The sequence below is a fragment of the Arvicanthis niloticus genome, chromosome 1 (genome assembly GCF_011762505.2).
Source record: "Arvicanthis niloticus isolate mArvNil1 chromosome 1, mArvNil1.pat.X, whole genome shotgun sequence".
NCBI lineage: Eukaryota > Metazoa > Chordata > Mammalia > Rodentia > Muridae > Arvicanthis > Arvicanthis niloticus.
This window is the reverse complement of record NC_047658.1, coordinates 20,456,171-20,472,903: the sequence shown is the minus strand read 5'-3', so window position 1 is coordinate 20,472,903 and position 16,733 is coordinate 20,456,171. Positions and strand designations below refer to the sequence as shown.

The window sequence follows — 16,733 nt, the reverse complement described above, 5'->3', positions numbered from 1 at the left end:
GAGCATGCAGGGTGCAGCTGAAGTTTGGGGGTACTGAGCATGAAGCCTTCCTCACGTCTCCAGCTCCTTAAGTTCTTGTCTGACATGGTCAAATGGGAAGCAGTGTGGGGCAGATGCTTTCTTTTTAAAGTAGAAGCTGAAGACTGGCTTTTAGACAGGTACCGCTTTCCGATAATGTTTCAGTTGCGAAAAGTATGTTGTTGTTGTTATTGTTGTTGTTTTGTTTTGTCTTTACTTAATTTTTGGGATCAGAGAGATGTCTCAGAGGGTAAAAGCACTTGTTGTACAAGGCTGGACATGAGAACACTTTCCACAAAGTTGTCTTTTTACCTCCATGTGCATGATGCTGCAGCCATTCCTACCCCATACATGCAAACGCACACTGATAATGAATAAAGTTAGTTTTTACATTAGCATAGAAAGTAAGGGTTTTCATCATGGCATCTTCGTATATGTTACATACTTTTCCTCGTTCATCCCCTGCCTTCTTTTCCCTCTTTTCAGCGGATGCCTTTTCCCCTCCAGTTCTCCTCTTCTGTTGTATCACTTTCTCTGTAGCCACGCAATGGAAAACGTATGGCATTTCTGAGTCTTTCTGAGTTGAGTCTGGCTAATTTTGCTTAATATGATTCTCAGATCCATCCATTTCCCCACACGTGTCATGATTTCTTTTTTTTTTTTTTTTTTTTTTTTTTTTTTTTTAAGAAATGTTAATCATAGGCTTTATAAGTTTGGTATTGTTCAATCAGAGGTGTAACCCACTACCCAACCTAGATATATCAACTATCTTTGACTGGTGGAGATACATAAACATCTGCTTCCCTGTTTCCCCCCTCTATCTCTCTTTCATCACCTAGCTTCTCCTCTCCTTCTTCTTCTCCTCTTCTTACTCCTTTTCTTCCTCTCAGTACTCCTCCCACCTTAGCTCCTCCTACACATCACCCTTCCTGTTAAAAAGAAACTTTTCTCTCAAAATACAATTAGAGCATAATTATGCCTATTTGTACCAGTGAGGTACAGGATAGTCCTAATACCCAGTCCATCCTTTTGTTGACTAACCAGCACCTCTGTCATCTATCCTAATTAAAACACTTAGTTCTGAACCTGGCTTTTTCCTTGGCTTTAGGATGAATGTCAGCTGATGACCATACACTCAGATCTTTTCTCTCAAAGTAAATAGCTATAAGTTTTCAACCCCATCAGAAATCCAGAATGACTGAGTTGACTATAATTGTGGGAAGCACCAAGCATAGCTTCTAAAACTTAGCCAATTTATAGAGACCTCTGAACACCTGGACACTCGCTCTACTTCACGTGTCATGATTTCATTTTCCTTTATGACCATATAAATTCTGTCTTCTATATGTACCACATTTTTATCCATTCGTCTTCTGATGAACATACAAGCTTGTTCGGTTTCTTAACTGTTGTGAACACTGCAGCTAACATGTCTGAGCAGAGCAGGCACCTTTGGTGTGCTGACTTGGGGTCCTTAGGATGAACACCCAACAGTGGTGTACCTGGGTCATCTGGCAGATCTTGTTCAGCTTTGTAAGACTCCACAGATTGTCATAGCGACTGTGACAGTTTGCATTTCTGTCAGCAGTGGGAGCTCTTTCCCACATCAGAACCAGCTGATTGTTTTCTTTATGGAAGGCAGGATCTGTCTGAGACTGTTCTTTGGTGTATGTCTTCAGGACCATTGAAAATTACTGTAAAAAACTCCAACAGCCACATTTTACTTAAGTTCAGAGTTACACCATTTTTGCTTTATTTCTTTGTTTTGTTTTGTTTGTTTTGAGACGGGGTCTCTTCACAGAGCCCTGGCTGTTCTGAAACTTACTCTGTAGACCAGGCTGGCCTCAAACTCATGACATCCATCTGCCTCTGCCTCTCAAGTGCTCCCACCACTGCCTGGCCTGACCTTTTTTCTTTTCTTAAACCAGAAAAGGTGTTTTGTTTTGTTTTAAACTAGATTGCCACTAAGTTTGGCTGTAAATGATTTCTGACTGCTCCCAAAAGTCAGTTCTTCCTTCTTAGGATGAAGAGTTGCTTGATTGCTGGTGTTTGCTTTGGTTTTATTTTTTTAAAGATCAACTATTTTCAAATCAATTTTACTGAATTTAATTCTAAAAGATGATAAGGGATACAGGTTCTGTAAAACTGAGGAGATTGCCTATGATAATAGAGATATGTGACTCGTAAGCACACACATACATGATACATATACATACAGCACACACATACATGATACACATACACACAGCACACACATACATGATACACATACACACAACACACACATACATGATACACATACACACAGCACACACATACATGGTATACATACACACAGCACACACATACATGATACACATACACACAGTACACACATACATGATACATATACATACAGCACACACATACATGATACACATACACACAGCACACACATACATGATACACATACACACAGCACATACATACATGATACACATACACACAGCACACACATACATGATACACATACACACAGCACACACATACATGATACACATACACACAACACACACATACATGATACACATACACACAGCACACACATACATGATACACATACACACAGCACACACATACATGGTATACATACATACAGCACACACATACATGGTATACATACATACAGCACACACATACATAATACACATACACACAGCACACACATACATGATACACATACACACAGCACACACATACATGATACACATACACACAGCACACACATACATGATACACATACATACAGCACACATATACATGATACACATACACACAGCACACGCATACATGATACACATACACACAGCACACGCATACATGATACACATACACACAGCACACGCATACATGATACACATACACACAGCACACACATACATGATACACATACACACAGCACACACATACATGATACACATACACACAGTACACACATACATGATACACATACACACAGTACACACATACATGATACACATACACACAGCACACGCATACATGATACACATACACACAGCACACGCATACATGATACACATACACACAGCACACACATACATGATACACATACACACAGCACACACATACATGGTATACATACACACAGCACACACATATATGATACACATACACACAGCACACACATACATGATACACATAAACACAGCACACACATACATGATACACATACACACAGCACACACATACATGATACACATATACACAGCACACACATACATGATACACATACATACAGCACACACATGCATGATACACATACACACAGCACACACATACATGATACACATACACACAGCACACACATACATGATACACATACACACAGCACACACATACATGATACACATACACACAGCACACACATACATGATACACATACACACAGCACACACATACATGATACACATACATACAGCACACATATGCATGATACACATACACACAGCACACACATACATGATACACATATACACAGCACACACATACATGATACACATACATACAGCACACACATGCATGATACACATACACACAGCACACACATACATGATACACATACACACAGCACACACATACATGATACACATACACACAGCACACACATACATGATACACATACACACAGCACACACATACATGATACACATACACACAGCACACACATACATGATACACATACACACAGCACACACATACATGATACACATACATACAGCACACATATGCATGATACACATACACACAGCACACACATGCATGATACACATATACACAGCACACACATACATGATACACATACATACAGCACACACATGCATGATACACATACACACAGCACACACATACATGATACACATACACACAGCACACACATACATGATACACATACACACAGCACACACATACATGATACACATACACACAGCACACACATACATGATACACATACACACAGCACACACATACATGATACACATACATACAGCACACATATGCATGATACACATACACACAGCACACACGTACATGATACACATACACACAGCACACACATACATGATACACATACACACAGCACACACATACATGATACACATACACACAGCACACACATACATGATACACATACACACAGCACACGCATACATGATACACATACATACAGCACACGCATACATGATACACATACACACAGCACACACGTACATGATACACATACATACAGCACACACATACATGATACACATACACACAACACACGCATACATGATACACATACATACAGCACACACATACATGATACACATACACACAACACACACATACATGATACACATACACACAGCACACACATACATGATACACATACACACAGCACACACATACATGGTATACATACACACAGCACACACATACATGATACACATACACACAGCACACACATACATGATACACATACACACAGCACACACATACATGATACACATACACACAGCACACACATACATGATACACATACACACAGCACACACATACATGATACACATACACACAGCACACACATACATGGTATACATACACACAGCACACACATACATGATACACATACACACAGCACACACATACATGATACACATACACACAGCACACACATACATGATACACATACACACAGCACACACATACATGATACACATACACACAGCACACGCATACATGATACACATACACACAGCACACACATACATGGTATACATACACACAGCACACACATACATGATACACATACACACAGCACACACATACATGATACACATACACACAGCACACACATACATGGTATACATACACACAGCACACACATACATGATACACATACACACAGCACACACATACATGATACACATACACACAGCACACACATACATGATACACATACATACAGCACACACATACATGATACACATACACACAGCACACACATACATGGTATACATACACACAGCACACACATACATGATACACATACACACAGCACACACATACATGATACACATACACACAGCACACACATACATGGTATACATACACACAGCACACACATACATGATACACATACACACAGCACACACATACATGATACACATACACACAGCACACACATACATGATACACATACACACAGCATACACGTACATGATACACATACATACAGCACACACATGCATGATACACATACACACAGCACACACATACATGATACACATACACACAGCACACACATACATGATACACATACACACAGCACACACATACATGGTATACATACACACAGCACACACATACATGATACACATACACACAGCACACACATACATGATACACATACACACAGCACACACGTACATGATACACATACACACAGCACACACATACATGATACACATACACACAGCACACGCGTACATGATACACATACACACAGCACACACATACATGATACACATACACACAGCACACGCGTACATGATACACATACATACAGCACACACATACATGATACACATACACACAACACACACATACATGATACACATACACACAGCACACACATACATGATACACATACACACAGCACACACATACATGATACACATACACACAGCACACGCGTACATGATACACATACACACAGCACACACATACATGATACACATACATACAGCACACACATACATGGTATACATACACACAGCACACACATACATGATACACATACACACAGCACACGCATACATGATACACATACACACAGCACACACATACATGATACACATACACACAACACACACATACATGATACACATACACACAGCACACACATGCATGATACACATACACACAGCACACACATACATGATACACATACACACAGCACACACATACATGATACACATACATACAGCACACACATACATGGTATACATACACACAGCACACACATACATGATACACATACACACAGCACACGCATACATGATACACATACACACAGCACACACATACATGATACACATACACACAGCACACACATACATGATACACATACACACAGCACACGCATACATGATACACATACACACAGCACACACATACATGATACACATACACACAGCACACACATACATGATACACATACACACAGCACACACATACATGATACACATACACACAGCACACACATACATGATACACATACACACAGCACACGCATACATGATACACATACACACAGCACACGCATACATGATACACATACATACAGCACACACATACATGATACACATACATACAGCACACACATACATGATACACATACACACAGCACACACATACATGGTATACATACACACAGTACACACATACATGGTATACATACATACAGCACACACATACATGATACACATACACACAGCACACACATACATGGTATACATACACACAGTACACACACATACATGATACACATACACACAGCACACACATACATGATACACATACACACAGCACACACATACATGGTATACATACACACAGTACACACATACATGGTATACATACACACAGCACACACATACATGATACACATACACACAGCACACACATACATGGTATACATACACACAGCACACACATACATGATACACATACACACAGCACACACATACATGATACACATACACACAGTACACACATACATGGTATACATACACACAGTACACACACATACATGGTATACATACACACAGTACACACACAGCCCTATAAACTTATATTTTCAAAGCATAACAGTCACTTCCCTTGTCACTATTTCTTCTTTTGTCCTCTGACAATTGCAATATGTGAGTCTGAAGAGGAGGCTTAGAGGTTAAGAGGTGGCGCTTGCTGCTCTTGCAGAGGACCTGAGTTTGGTTCCCAGCACCCACATCAGATGGCTTACCACTTCAGCTCCAGGGATCCAATGCCCTCATCTGGCCTCTGGGTACAAGAGCACACACATACACAAAAATAAAAATTCTACTGAGTTTTATTTCCCAGTTTAACTTTATGGTCTTTAAAAGTTGAGCTTACATCCTGGTAGGTTTTGGTTTTGTTTCCTGCAATGCTTAACCAATCTTGGGGTCTTGTGCTAGTGGGTGACAGCAGGCTGTGATAAAGGCTGTTGAAAGAATGTATCCGTGAATATTTGCAGCAAAGAAGTGAAGGGAAAGGCCATGCTTTACTTTTCAGAAATGGCAAGTTCTAATCCTGTCTATGCGGAGATGGAGGAAGGAGACCTGCCCACAGGGTTACAGTTACTGGATGTCTCCGTCCCTTCTGATAGTCCCTTGTTGATTGCATTTGCCACCCGGTAAGTTGTCCTGTATGTTGTTTGTGGGAACTAAAAGATCTGCAATGTTTTTATGGCTTAGTATCTAAAGTTTGACTCATTTGCATATAGTGCATCTTCTTATTGGAATATTTGGTTTTATTTCTAATGAGTCCTAAGTATAATCAAACCATATTATGGCATTGAAATTGGAGACTGATGTGCTCTGTTTTCAAGTGCAGGTTGTATGATAGATTTGGGGAGTCTGCCCTTCGAGCCTTCATCAAGTTTCACCCGTCCATCTCGCCTTCTGACATTGCGCAGCTCTGCCGTCATCATCCTGCTCAGTTCTTGGCCTATCTAGACAGTCTGGTGAAGTCCAGGCCTGAGGACCAGTGGTGAGAAGGCGTGTGTGCTCTCTATCATCACTTGTCACATTGTCATTGTCAGCTACTCTGGAAGATGAGGATTGGGGGAGTTTTAATCCCCTTCCCCCACAGCACACACCACAGATGTACACATACCACACTTCACCTCCTCTATCTGAGAGAGTCTCGGGTTCTCTGTGGAAAATTAAGTCCTTTGTGCTGGAGAGACGGCTCAGCAGTTAAGAGCACTTGCTCTTGCAGAGAACCCAGGTTCTATTTCTGTCATTCACATGACAGCTCACAACAGTCTGTAACTCCAGTTAAAGGAGATCTGAGGCCCTCTTGAGTGACCTCAGGGTAGTGCTTGTGTGTGGTGCACATATATGTAGGTGACACATAAAATAATTTTCAAAAAGAAAATACATTCTTGGCATAGCAGGGCTTCAGCTAAAGCAGACAAGCTTCTCATCCCTCTGCCAGTGAATGCTTTTCATTGTAGTAGCCCAGCTTTCCAGAGTGGATCTCTTCCTGTTTGTCTTCTTCCAGGCTGGGCCATCATTTCTCCTCTCCATAGCAGTAAACTCCCATTTTGTTATTAGACTGGAAACTTTTCCTTTCTGTTTGCCACACTGACCTCCTGCTCCGCCCCCCCCCCCCCCCTTTAGATTTTCCTCATTGTCTTACATTGTGGTTACTCATTTAGCATACTGGTACTGTCACTAGCTGTGTGTAATAGTGGAGCTTTCAAGTTACCTTTCCATCCCCACACTTTGTTTTCTTTCATGAGGATTAGTGGTTTTTCTCTCCAACTTGCTCTCAGGCCATCCTTCCTTGAGTTCCTTCTACAACCAGAATCTTTAAGACTTGAATGGCTGCTTTTGGCAGTGTCCCATGATGCTCCACCAAGCACAAGTACAGTGGATGATGAAGGGCATCCCAGGTAAGCAGTCTGGTGTGTTCACTCACTTAGAGAGGTCAAGCTCACTTTAAGAACAGCAGTAGAAGAACTTAACCACACATTGGGAGTAATGAGATCACATATCCTTGTAAATCCTAGTGGTTCTGAACCCTTGTGAGCTTACAGACTCTATAAGAATCCCACGATTTTGTTCAGGAAAATGTACATTCATGTAAAAATTTGCACATAACTTCAAAGAATTAAACCAGCCTGTCTACAGTTCTTTTGTAGATCCACAGTGAACCCCAGGTTGGCCTATCTTAAAGAACAATGTTTATGTGTTTATGTTTTCTTTCAAAAGATATGTTAATTAGTTTATAAATGTACCAGTAGGATTTGAAAAAATAGAATCTAAAAAAAAACAAAAACAAAAAACCCACCAGTTTGTGACTCAGAGACAGTCCTTGTATTTTCCTCTACGGAAAGCGCGTTTGAAAGCACTGCCTCCTGCCAAATAAATGCCTGTTTTGATATACTCCTTGACAAAAAGCCTAGGAAGATACATAGTGGCTGTGAGTGATACACTCATTGTTTTGATTGATATTATAATTAAACTCAGTACCTGCATACGAGGCAGGCGCCCTAACACTGAGTTACACCCCCAGTCCCTATTTCTGATATGTGTTTGTTTGTTTCCTTTTGAGATGAACAAGTTATAAGAAAGGTAGCTATTTTTAATTTTTTAAGAGCAAGATAGAAATATTTGGAATATGCTTCAACTGTAGTCTTACCTACTGGATGATTCTAAAGTACTTGTAAGGTTTATTTCCTATCTAATTGGCTGTATTTTTTTTTTTTTTTTAATTTCATAGGCCCCATTCACACTTGCTTTCTTGGGGTTATAGTCAGCTGATTCTTCTTCTGATTAAACTTCCTGCAGACTTTACAACCAAAGAGAAAATGACTGACATCTGTAGGTCTTATGGGTAAGTGAGGATGTTTATAGATACTAGTGTGGAAATTGGAATCCACAAATAACCCTCTAGTTAAGGTTCTGCATTGGTGTGCTTTATTATGCAAGAATTCAGTTTAATACTACAATGTAAATGCACCTTTTAAAAAAAGTCCTAACATTTTTATTTTCTGTGTTTGACTGTTTTGCCTGCGTGAATGTTTGTGCACCAGAGACCAGAAGAGGGCATCAGGTCTCAACAGAGACTTGTAAGCCATGATGTAGGTACCCAAGTCCTCTGTATGGAACCCAAGTCCTCTGTAAAAGCAGTCAGTAATTTTAACTCCTGAGCTATCTCTCCAGCTCCATGTCTTAGCGATAGTGAACATCAGCGTTCCTTGAAACGTTGTTCCTGTGAGTTCTTTCTGTTCCCTTTGCCTAGTTGCTGTAGCCAGTGTGTAGGTTGTTACATATTATTTCCATGCCAGTTACAGTAGCTAAAAGAGTTCCAAGAAGGGAGAGATCAGATTAGGCTCCCTGGAGGAGGGCTCAGAAGGAGGAGGGGTTGGAAGGAGAGATCAGAGTAGGCTCCCTGCAGGCTGTAGGCTGGGTGGGTCTGCTGAGGGAGGCAGTAGAGGATGGAAAACCCACACATTCCTGAGAGGGTTAGTCACTGCTGATCTTGGCTTCTGCTCCATGCAGATGCAGTATCTTTTAGAGGAACCTTTCTTTTCCTTTCCCCTTAGAGGGATTCATGCATTGCAACTATGTGATACTTACTTGTTCATTGATGTTGGGGGATGAGACTGGTCAGGTGGCAGGTGGGGAGGGGGCATGTGCATGCCATGTCTTCTGTGTGGAGGTCAGAGAACAGTCTTCTGGAGTTGGTCCTAGAGATTGAATTCAGGTTGTCAAGCTTGGCAGCAAGTGCCCTGACCTGCTAAGCCATCTCTCTGGCCCCTTTTAGACTCTCTGGAGATTATATCTGGTGTCATGCAGGAGAAAGCAAAGCCTGCAGAAAGGGTTGTGTTAATTATTACAGGATACTGGATTGGTGAGTAGGGAGAGTACCAAGGAAAAGCCCACAGGTTGAGATTTGGAGATACATTCTGATTTTGTTTTGAATGGTTAAATTTTAAAAAGTAGGGGCTGCTTCAGGGGTTAAGAGCACTGGCTACTTTTCAGAGGATCCAGGTTTGATTCTCAACACAACCATCTGTAATTTCAATTCTTGTTGCATTAATTATTTAAACTCAATCGGGGGTTTCTACCCCCACCTTAGATCATTTAGTTCCCAGATAAAAGACACAGAACTTTTCTATTTATAATAAGCCTTTATTGCACTAGAGCTGGACAGAGGTCTACCCTTTAAGCTATTAGAATCTACTTCCCCATAAATCTCAATGTATAGCTTGCCATGTTCCAAGTTCCATCTGGGCAGCTCTTAACTGCAGTTGGACGGCCTCAGGGCCATGTTTTCATGACTAACCTACCCCATGGTGTTCTCTCTCTCCACCTTCTCTCCTCTTCTCATGGTCCCTGCCTTAGACCCCAGCCTGGGAACCAAAAAAATGATACCTAGCCTATCTCTCTTCTGCCCAGCTCTTGGCTGTAGGCATCTTTACTCACCAATCCAGAATAACTTGGGGGCAAGGTTGCATATGAGAATTTCCTCCTCATCCCTGGGGGCAATCAGGGCCAGTATTTGGCACAGACCAAACCTCAACAAATTCTGGAGGATCTGACATTCTCTTCTTGCCTCCACAGGCACCAGATATACATGGGGCACATATACATACATGCAGGGAAAGTAGCCATATACATAAAATGAAAAGCTACTTGCAAAATTCATAAAGCTTTGTTTCTTAAGTGTATTAGATCAAGGCTGTTGAATAGAAGTTCATGTGATAATGGAAATATTCTACTGTACTGCCCACTAGCCACATATGATCATTAATTTTTAGTTACAAAACTGATTTTTATGGATTAGAGATATGACTTGGTGGTTAAGACACTTGCTACTCTTGCAAAAGACCCAGGTTCAATTTCTAGCACCTATATGGCTGCTTACAACTGATGTAATTTTAGTTTCAGGGGATCTGATGACCTCGTCTGGCCTTTGGGGGTACCAGGCATGTACATTATTCACAAACATATATGTAGACAGACATTTATACATATAATATAAAGATAAATCTCAGTGCTGGAGAGATGGCTCTGGGATTAAGAGCACTTTCTAGAGGACCCAGGTTCAATTCTAGCATTCACATGGCACCTCACAACTGTCTGTAACTTCAGTTCGAAGTAGTCTAGTACCTATTTCTTCCCCTTCCCCCCACAACCTCCCTTGAGCAACAAGCATACATATGGTGTACAGACATACATGTAGGCAAAATGCCATATACATAAAAAAAAAAACACCAAAGTTTTTTTTTTTTTTTTTTTTTTTAATAAATGAAACTTTTTTTTTAAAGCACATCTCAGGGCAACAAATGAAGCCTGCATTTTAATTTTTATTGACTTTTACCTTAAGCTTTAATGACCTAGTATGGGCTAGTATGGGCAGTACGGTTCACAGACACTCACTGTCCTTCCTCCTTTCATCAACTTCCGTCCCTTTAAGTTTCTGGCCTGGATATCTTACCCTCTGTCTGGAGCTGGAGAGGAGGAGGGAGGCCTTCACCAACATTGTGTATCTGAATGACCTAAGCCTGATGGAAGGGGACAATGGTACGTAAATCCACTGCTCACTCCTCACTGTGCTGTTCCGGAAGCCTCTCCTCACCTTCAGTAAGCAAGTCTGAACGCTTTAGTGGTTGTCCACGTCATCGTGATAGCAGTTAAAATTGTGGGGCTTTACCTACTCTTTGTCACATTCTGACATCTTTCCTGTTTAGCAACTGCTTACTGTTTTAAGTATTATACGCCATGTTTTCCATACGCTGTTGTAAATGAGACAACAAACTCTTGGGATAGACACTCTCATGCCTGCACAGCTGGCTTTCATTCTTGCCCACTTTAAAGCTCGTTTTGTTTCAGGTGCCACAATGATTCTTAAACAGACAGACAGACAGACCAAAAAAAAAAAGGACCGGCAAAGTGGCCCAGTAGGAAAGAGCACTTGATGTTCTTGCAGAAGACCAGAGTTCGGTTCCCATCACCCCATGTTGGGTGGATCATACTTACCCACAACTCCAGCTCCAGGGATTCTTGACTCCCTTTTTTGGCTTCTGTGGATACCCATGCACATGTTTTCTCAGAAATGCATGTGTGTACATCTTGCGTGCATGCATGTGAACATACACACATACACACCAGTAAAGTAAATCTTAAAAACAGTCGAGCAGTGGGGCTTCTGCCCCTTGCACTGAACTTGTACACAGTTCATACTGTTAGCTGGTCCCATGGCCTGACCTGACCTGTCATCTTTACTGCACTACCGTATGTACTGTAGGCTGTTTTGTTTCTCTGTTTCTTAGCTCTGACTGCCCTGGAACTTGCTCAGTAGACCAGGCTGACCTCAAACTCAGAGATCCATCTGCCTCCTGAGTGCTGAGATTAAAGGTGTCTGCCACCACTGCTGGCTCACTGTAGGCTTTTAGATATCACCTTAACTCAGCTGATTCTTTGCTGTCACATTGTCTTCTGTGTATCCTATGTCATAAGTACAATCTTCTTCACTCTCTGCTTGCCCCTACTCCATGTTTGGTTGGATGTCATGCAAGATACAAGCATGTGCCCTCCTGCTTGGCTTAGCTTTTGCCCAGTTGTTGCTTTCTCACAGAGTCTTTCTCAGATGCTCTGAACGATGCCCACAGATCTATAGTTCATCATTCTTTCCCTTAGTATACTTAACATGGTTTGTGAGTAGTGATTTGTTTATATGTTTAAGGCCTTTACTAACCTGGTTGTGGGGGTTGTGTCTGTTTTATTCCTCATTGCAATTCTAGGAAGTTTGAGGATAAATTTTAATTCTGTGTGTTCGAGAGGTTTGTGCTGAGGTGAAGAGGCTCTGTCTTGAGCGTGTTTGTGTTTGTTCTTACAGTTTTGATGCTTCATGTGTGGAACCTGTGTGCTTTGTGGTCAACCGCATTGTTGTTTCTGTGTGCAGGGTGGATCCCTGAGACCTTGGAGGAATGGAAGCTTCTCCTACATCTACTACAGACCAAGAGCACGAGGCCAGCTCCTCAGGAGTCACTAAATGGGAGCCTCAGTGACGGGCCTGCCCCCATCAATGTGGAGAATGTGGCCCTTCTGTTAGCTAAGGCCATGGGTCCAGATCGGGCCTGGTCACTGCTACAGGAGTGTGGTCTGGCCCTTGAGTTGTCAGAAAAGTTCACCAGAACCTGTGACATCCTGAGGATTGCTGAGAGAAGGCAGAGGTAATGCCATCCTGTTGTGCACTCTCTGTGATGCTTGGGCACAGAGAGTCTCACAGATTTGCAGAGGTAGATAGATGGGAGTGCAGAGATCATGTAGTTGGTCCCTCCCTAGCACATGAGGAGACTGAGATATATCTGCTGACCATAGTGTAAAAGAGGACGCCAAAGTACATTTAATCATGATCAAAAAGCTCTTCAGGTTAGTTTGCGTGAGGACCCCAATACTGTGTGTCCTCCATTCTTTAAGAATAGTGTTGACATTGCCAGGCCTAATGGCTCGGGCCTGTGAGCTAGCTCCATAGAAGGCCAAGGCAGGAGAACCACGAGTTCAAAGACACACAGGGTGATTTAGTGAAATCCTGTCTCAAAGAGTAAAAAAAGGCTGAGGATGTAGCTTAGTGTCAGAACACTTACTTATCATGCATGAAGCCCTAGGTTCAACATCCAGTTAAAAAACAAAGCAAACTATGTATATATGTACACACACACACACACACACACACAAATATTTTAGTCAAGTTTTTCTTCTATTCATGGTAAAGTAGATATGGTGGAAACAACAAAAGCAAGCCAAGCATGCTGGTACACACCTGTAATCTCAGCCCTGGGGATACTGAGACAGGAGGATCAGCAGTTTCAGTCCAGCCTGGCTGTATAGCAGTAATTACTCTCTTGTAAAAAAAGCAAAGAAAAAGGAAGCATGTCCGTGTGAAATTACTGTCCAGAGCATTTAGTCATTGAGTGTGTGCATGCTGCTGTGTAGATGATCTCCACTGTATTCTCGTCTGTGAACTGGTGCACCACAGCTATGAAACAGGCCTTCCTTCCCGTTCCCTGGCAACCACCATTCTGCTTCTGTTGAGTCTGAACATCCCAGATGCCTCATCTAAGCAGACTGATAAGAGGATAGCTTGATGATACCATATCTAATATACCTGAGAACTGAGAGGTCTCCAGCTCTCAGAATGTTTTGGACTTGAGAAACAGTGGGTTGTCATTCACTGGAAACAGCATGGGGTTGCTCCCTGCTGTGTGGTATTCATTGTTCCTTAAATGTAAAAGTTTTAGGACATCACCTTAGAGCTGCTTAACTGGTTTGCATTTTCCCAGTGACCATTGGTACTGAATGGACATCTGTGCTTACTGATCTGATAGCATCTTTAGAGAAATAACTTCGTCCATTGCCCATTTTAGAATCAGGTTGATAGTTCAGTTGTGGAATCCCACCACATTTGAAGTATAAATACCTGTTACCAGGTAGGGTTTGCATATATTTTCTTTCATTCATACCGGTTCATTCTGGTGATCCCTTCCTTTTTTTCCCCCAATACCGGGCATTGAACCTCATCTGTGCTTGACAAGCATCCAGTGCCCCGAGTCATGATGTCCCACCCACTCTAGTGGATTTCAGCCTGTGTCATTTGATCACAGAACCAGTGTTTTGAATCCTCTTAAGTCTACAGAGTAGACTTTTAATTTGCTATAAGTGAGTGAGGACAACTGAATTTGCTTGTTTCTTTCTGTGGGATTTCAGAGCACTGATACAAGGCATGCTTGAGAAGTGTGACCGGTTCCTCTGGTCACAGCAGGCCTAGTGGGAGATCTACTTTGACCAAGTGGAGTCCTGCTCTAGAACCTCCAGAGGGCTTTGCCACAGAAGGAAAGAGGACACTCCAAACCATGCCATGACCAGACCGTGCCATGCTGCTGCAGCTGCTGATGCCCTTGGCTTTTGTGGCTCTGAGACCTCAGAATTTGTCAAGGAAAGGCTTTTGGAAGCAGTGGGTTGTCATTCACTGGAAGCAGCCTGGGGGTACTCTCTGCTGTGTGGTATTTATTGTCTACACAATGAACCAGAGAACTGGTTTCTACTGAGGCAGATCTGAAGAGTGCAGAAGGTTTGTTACAGGAAGACCTATAATGTTCTAAACTAGAATTCAGTACTTTTTCTTTTGGTTTGTCTGAGGTGGCTACAAATTACTGAGTTAGGACCTGGAACAATGACATCATTCCTGTTGGCTTATATAATAAATACTGAAGATCTTGTAAGACTCTTTGGAGCCTTAGCTTACTGGGGACCCCCTGAGTAAACCACAAGGAGTCCTGAATCTATGCAAAAAGCAAGAGGAATTTTAATGGTCCAATGCATTGGGGTCGTCCTGCACCTGAAAGAGAGGTAGTGACCCCGGGCAGCCCATTTGGTCAGTTTTTATACAGTTTAAGGGGTAGACTAGAGAAACAGTGACTAGGCACAATATGATTGGCAGAACAGTGTGACTTTTAAACTGATTGGTCTTTAGGGAATGAGGTGGCAAGGACTTCCCTTGTCTGTAGATGACAAGAATTGGTCCATTCTGCGGAATGTGTCCACAGTGCTCTGAGCCTTCCCCACCTGCTGGTGGGTTCCCTGCCCTGTGGTCTGAGAAAAGCTAATCAGCCTCTCCCTTCCTCCTCTGACCGAGGAATGTTAATTAGCCTCTCCCATCCAGCAAGTGTCCCATGAACTTCCCAAAGTTCCTGAGCTGGCCTCTTCAATCTAAACTAGAGTTTTAATTAAGATTGCCCATATCTGTGTTGAGCTCAGTTTAAGGTATTTTCCAGTATTTATTTGATATTTTCTAATTTAAACCTATATATACTGACTAATCCTTGAAAATATATTGTCTGTAATTTTTAAAGAGTG

The 16,733-nt window shown here is 41.8% G+C and overlaps 1 protein-coding gene across 2 annotated transcripts in view; it reads left to right on the top strand.

The window, feature by feature from the left end:
• Window positions 1–16,097, top strand: part of Hps5 (HPS5 biogenesis of lysosomal organelles complex 2 subunit 2) — a 43,197-nt gene extending 27,100 nt beyond the window's left edge. For both annotated transcript variants that reach the window (XM_076934660.1, XM_034486379.2), the window contains exons 17-23: window positions 7,372–7,492; window positions 7,693–7,848; window positions 8,639–8,758; window positions 9,589–9,702; window positions 12,292–12,398; window positions 13,780–14,050; window positions 15,585–16,097. In XM_076934660.1, coding sequence (XP_076790775.1) covers window positions 7,372–7,492; window positions 7,693–7,848; window positions 8,639–8,758; window positions 9,589–9,702; window positions 12,292–12,398; window positions 13,780–14,050; window positions 15,585–15,645 — 950 coding nt within the window. In that variant the 3' untranslated portion in view covers window positions 15,646–16,097. The remainder of the gene's footprint in view (window positions 1–7,371; window positions 7,493–7,692; window positions 7,849–8,638; window positions 8,759–9,588; window positions 9,703–12,291; window positions 12,399–13,779; window positions 14,051–15,584) is intronic.
• The last annotated feature ends 636 nt before the right edge of the window (window positions 16,098–16,733 follow it).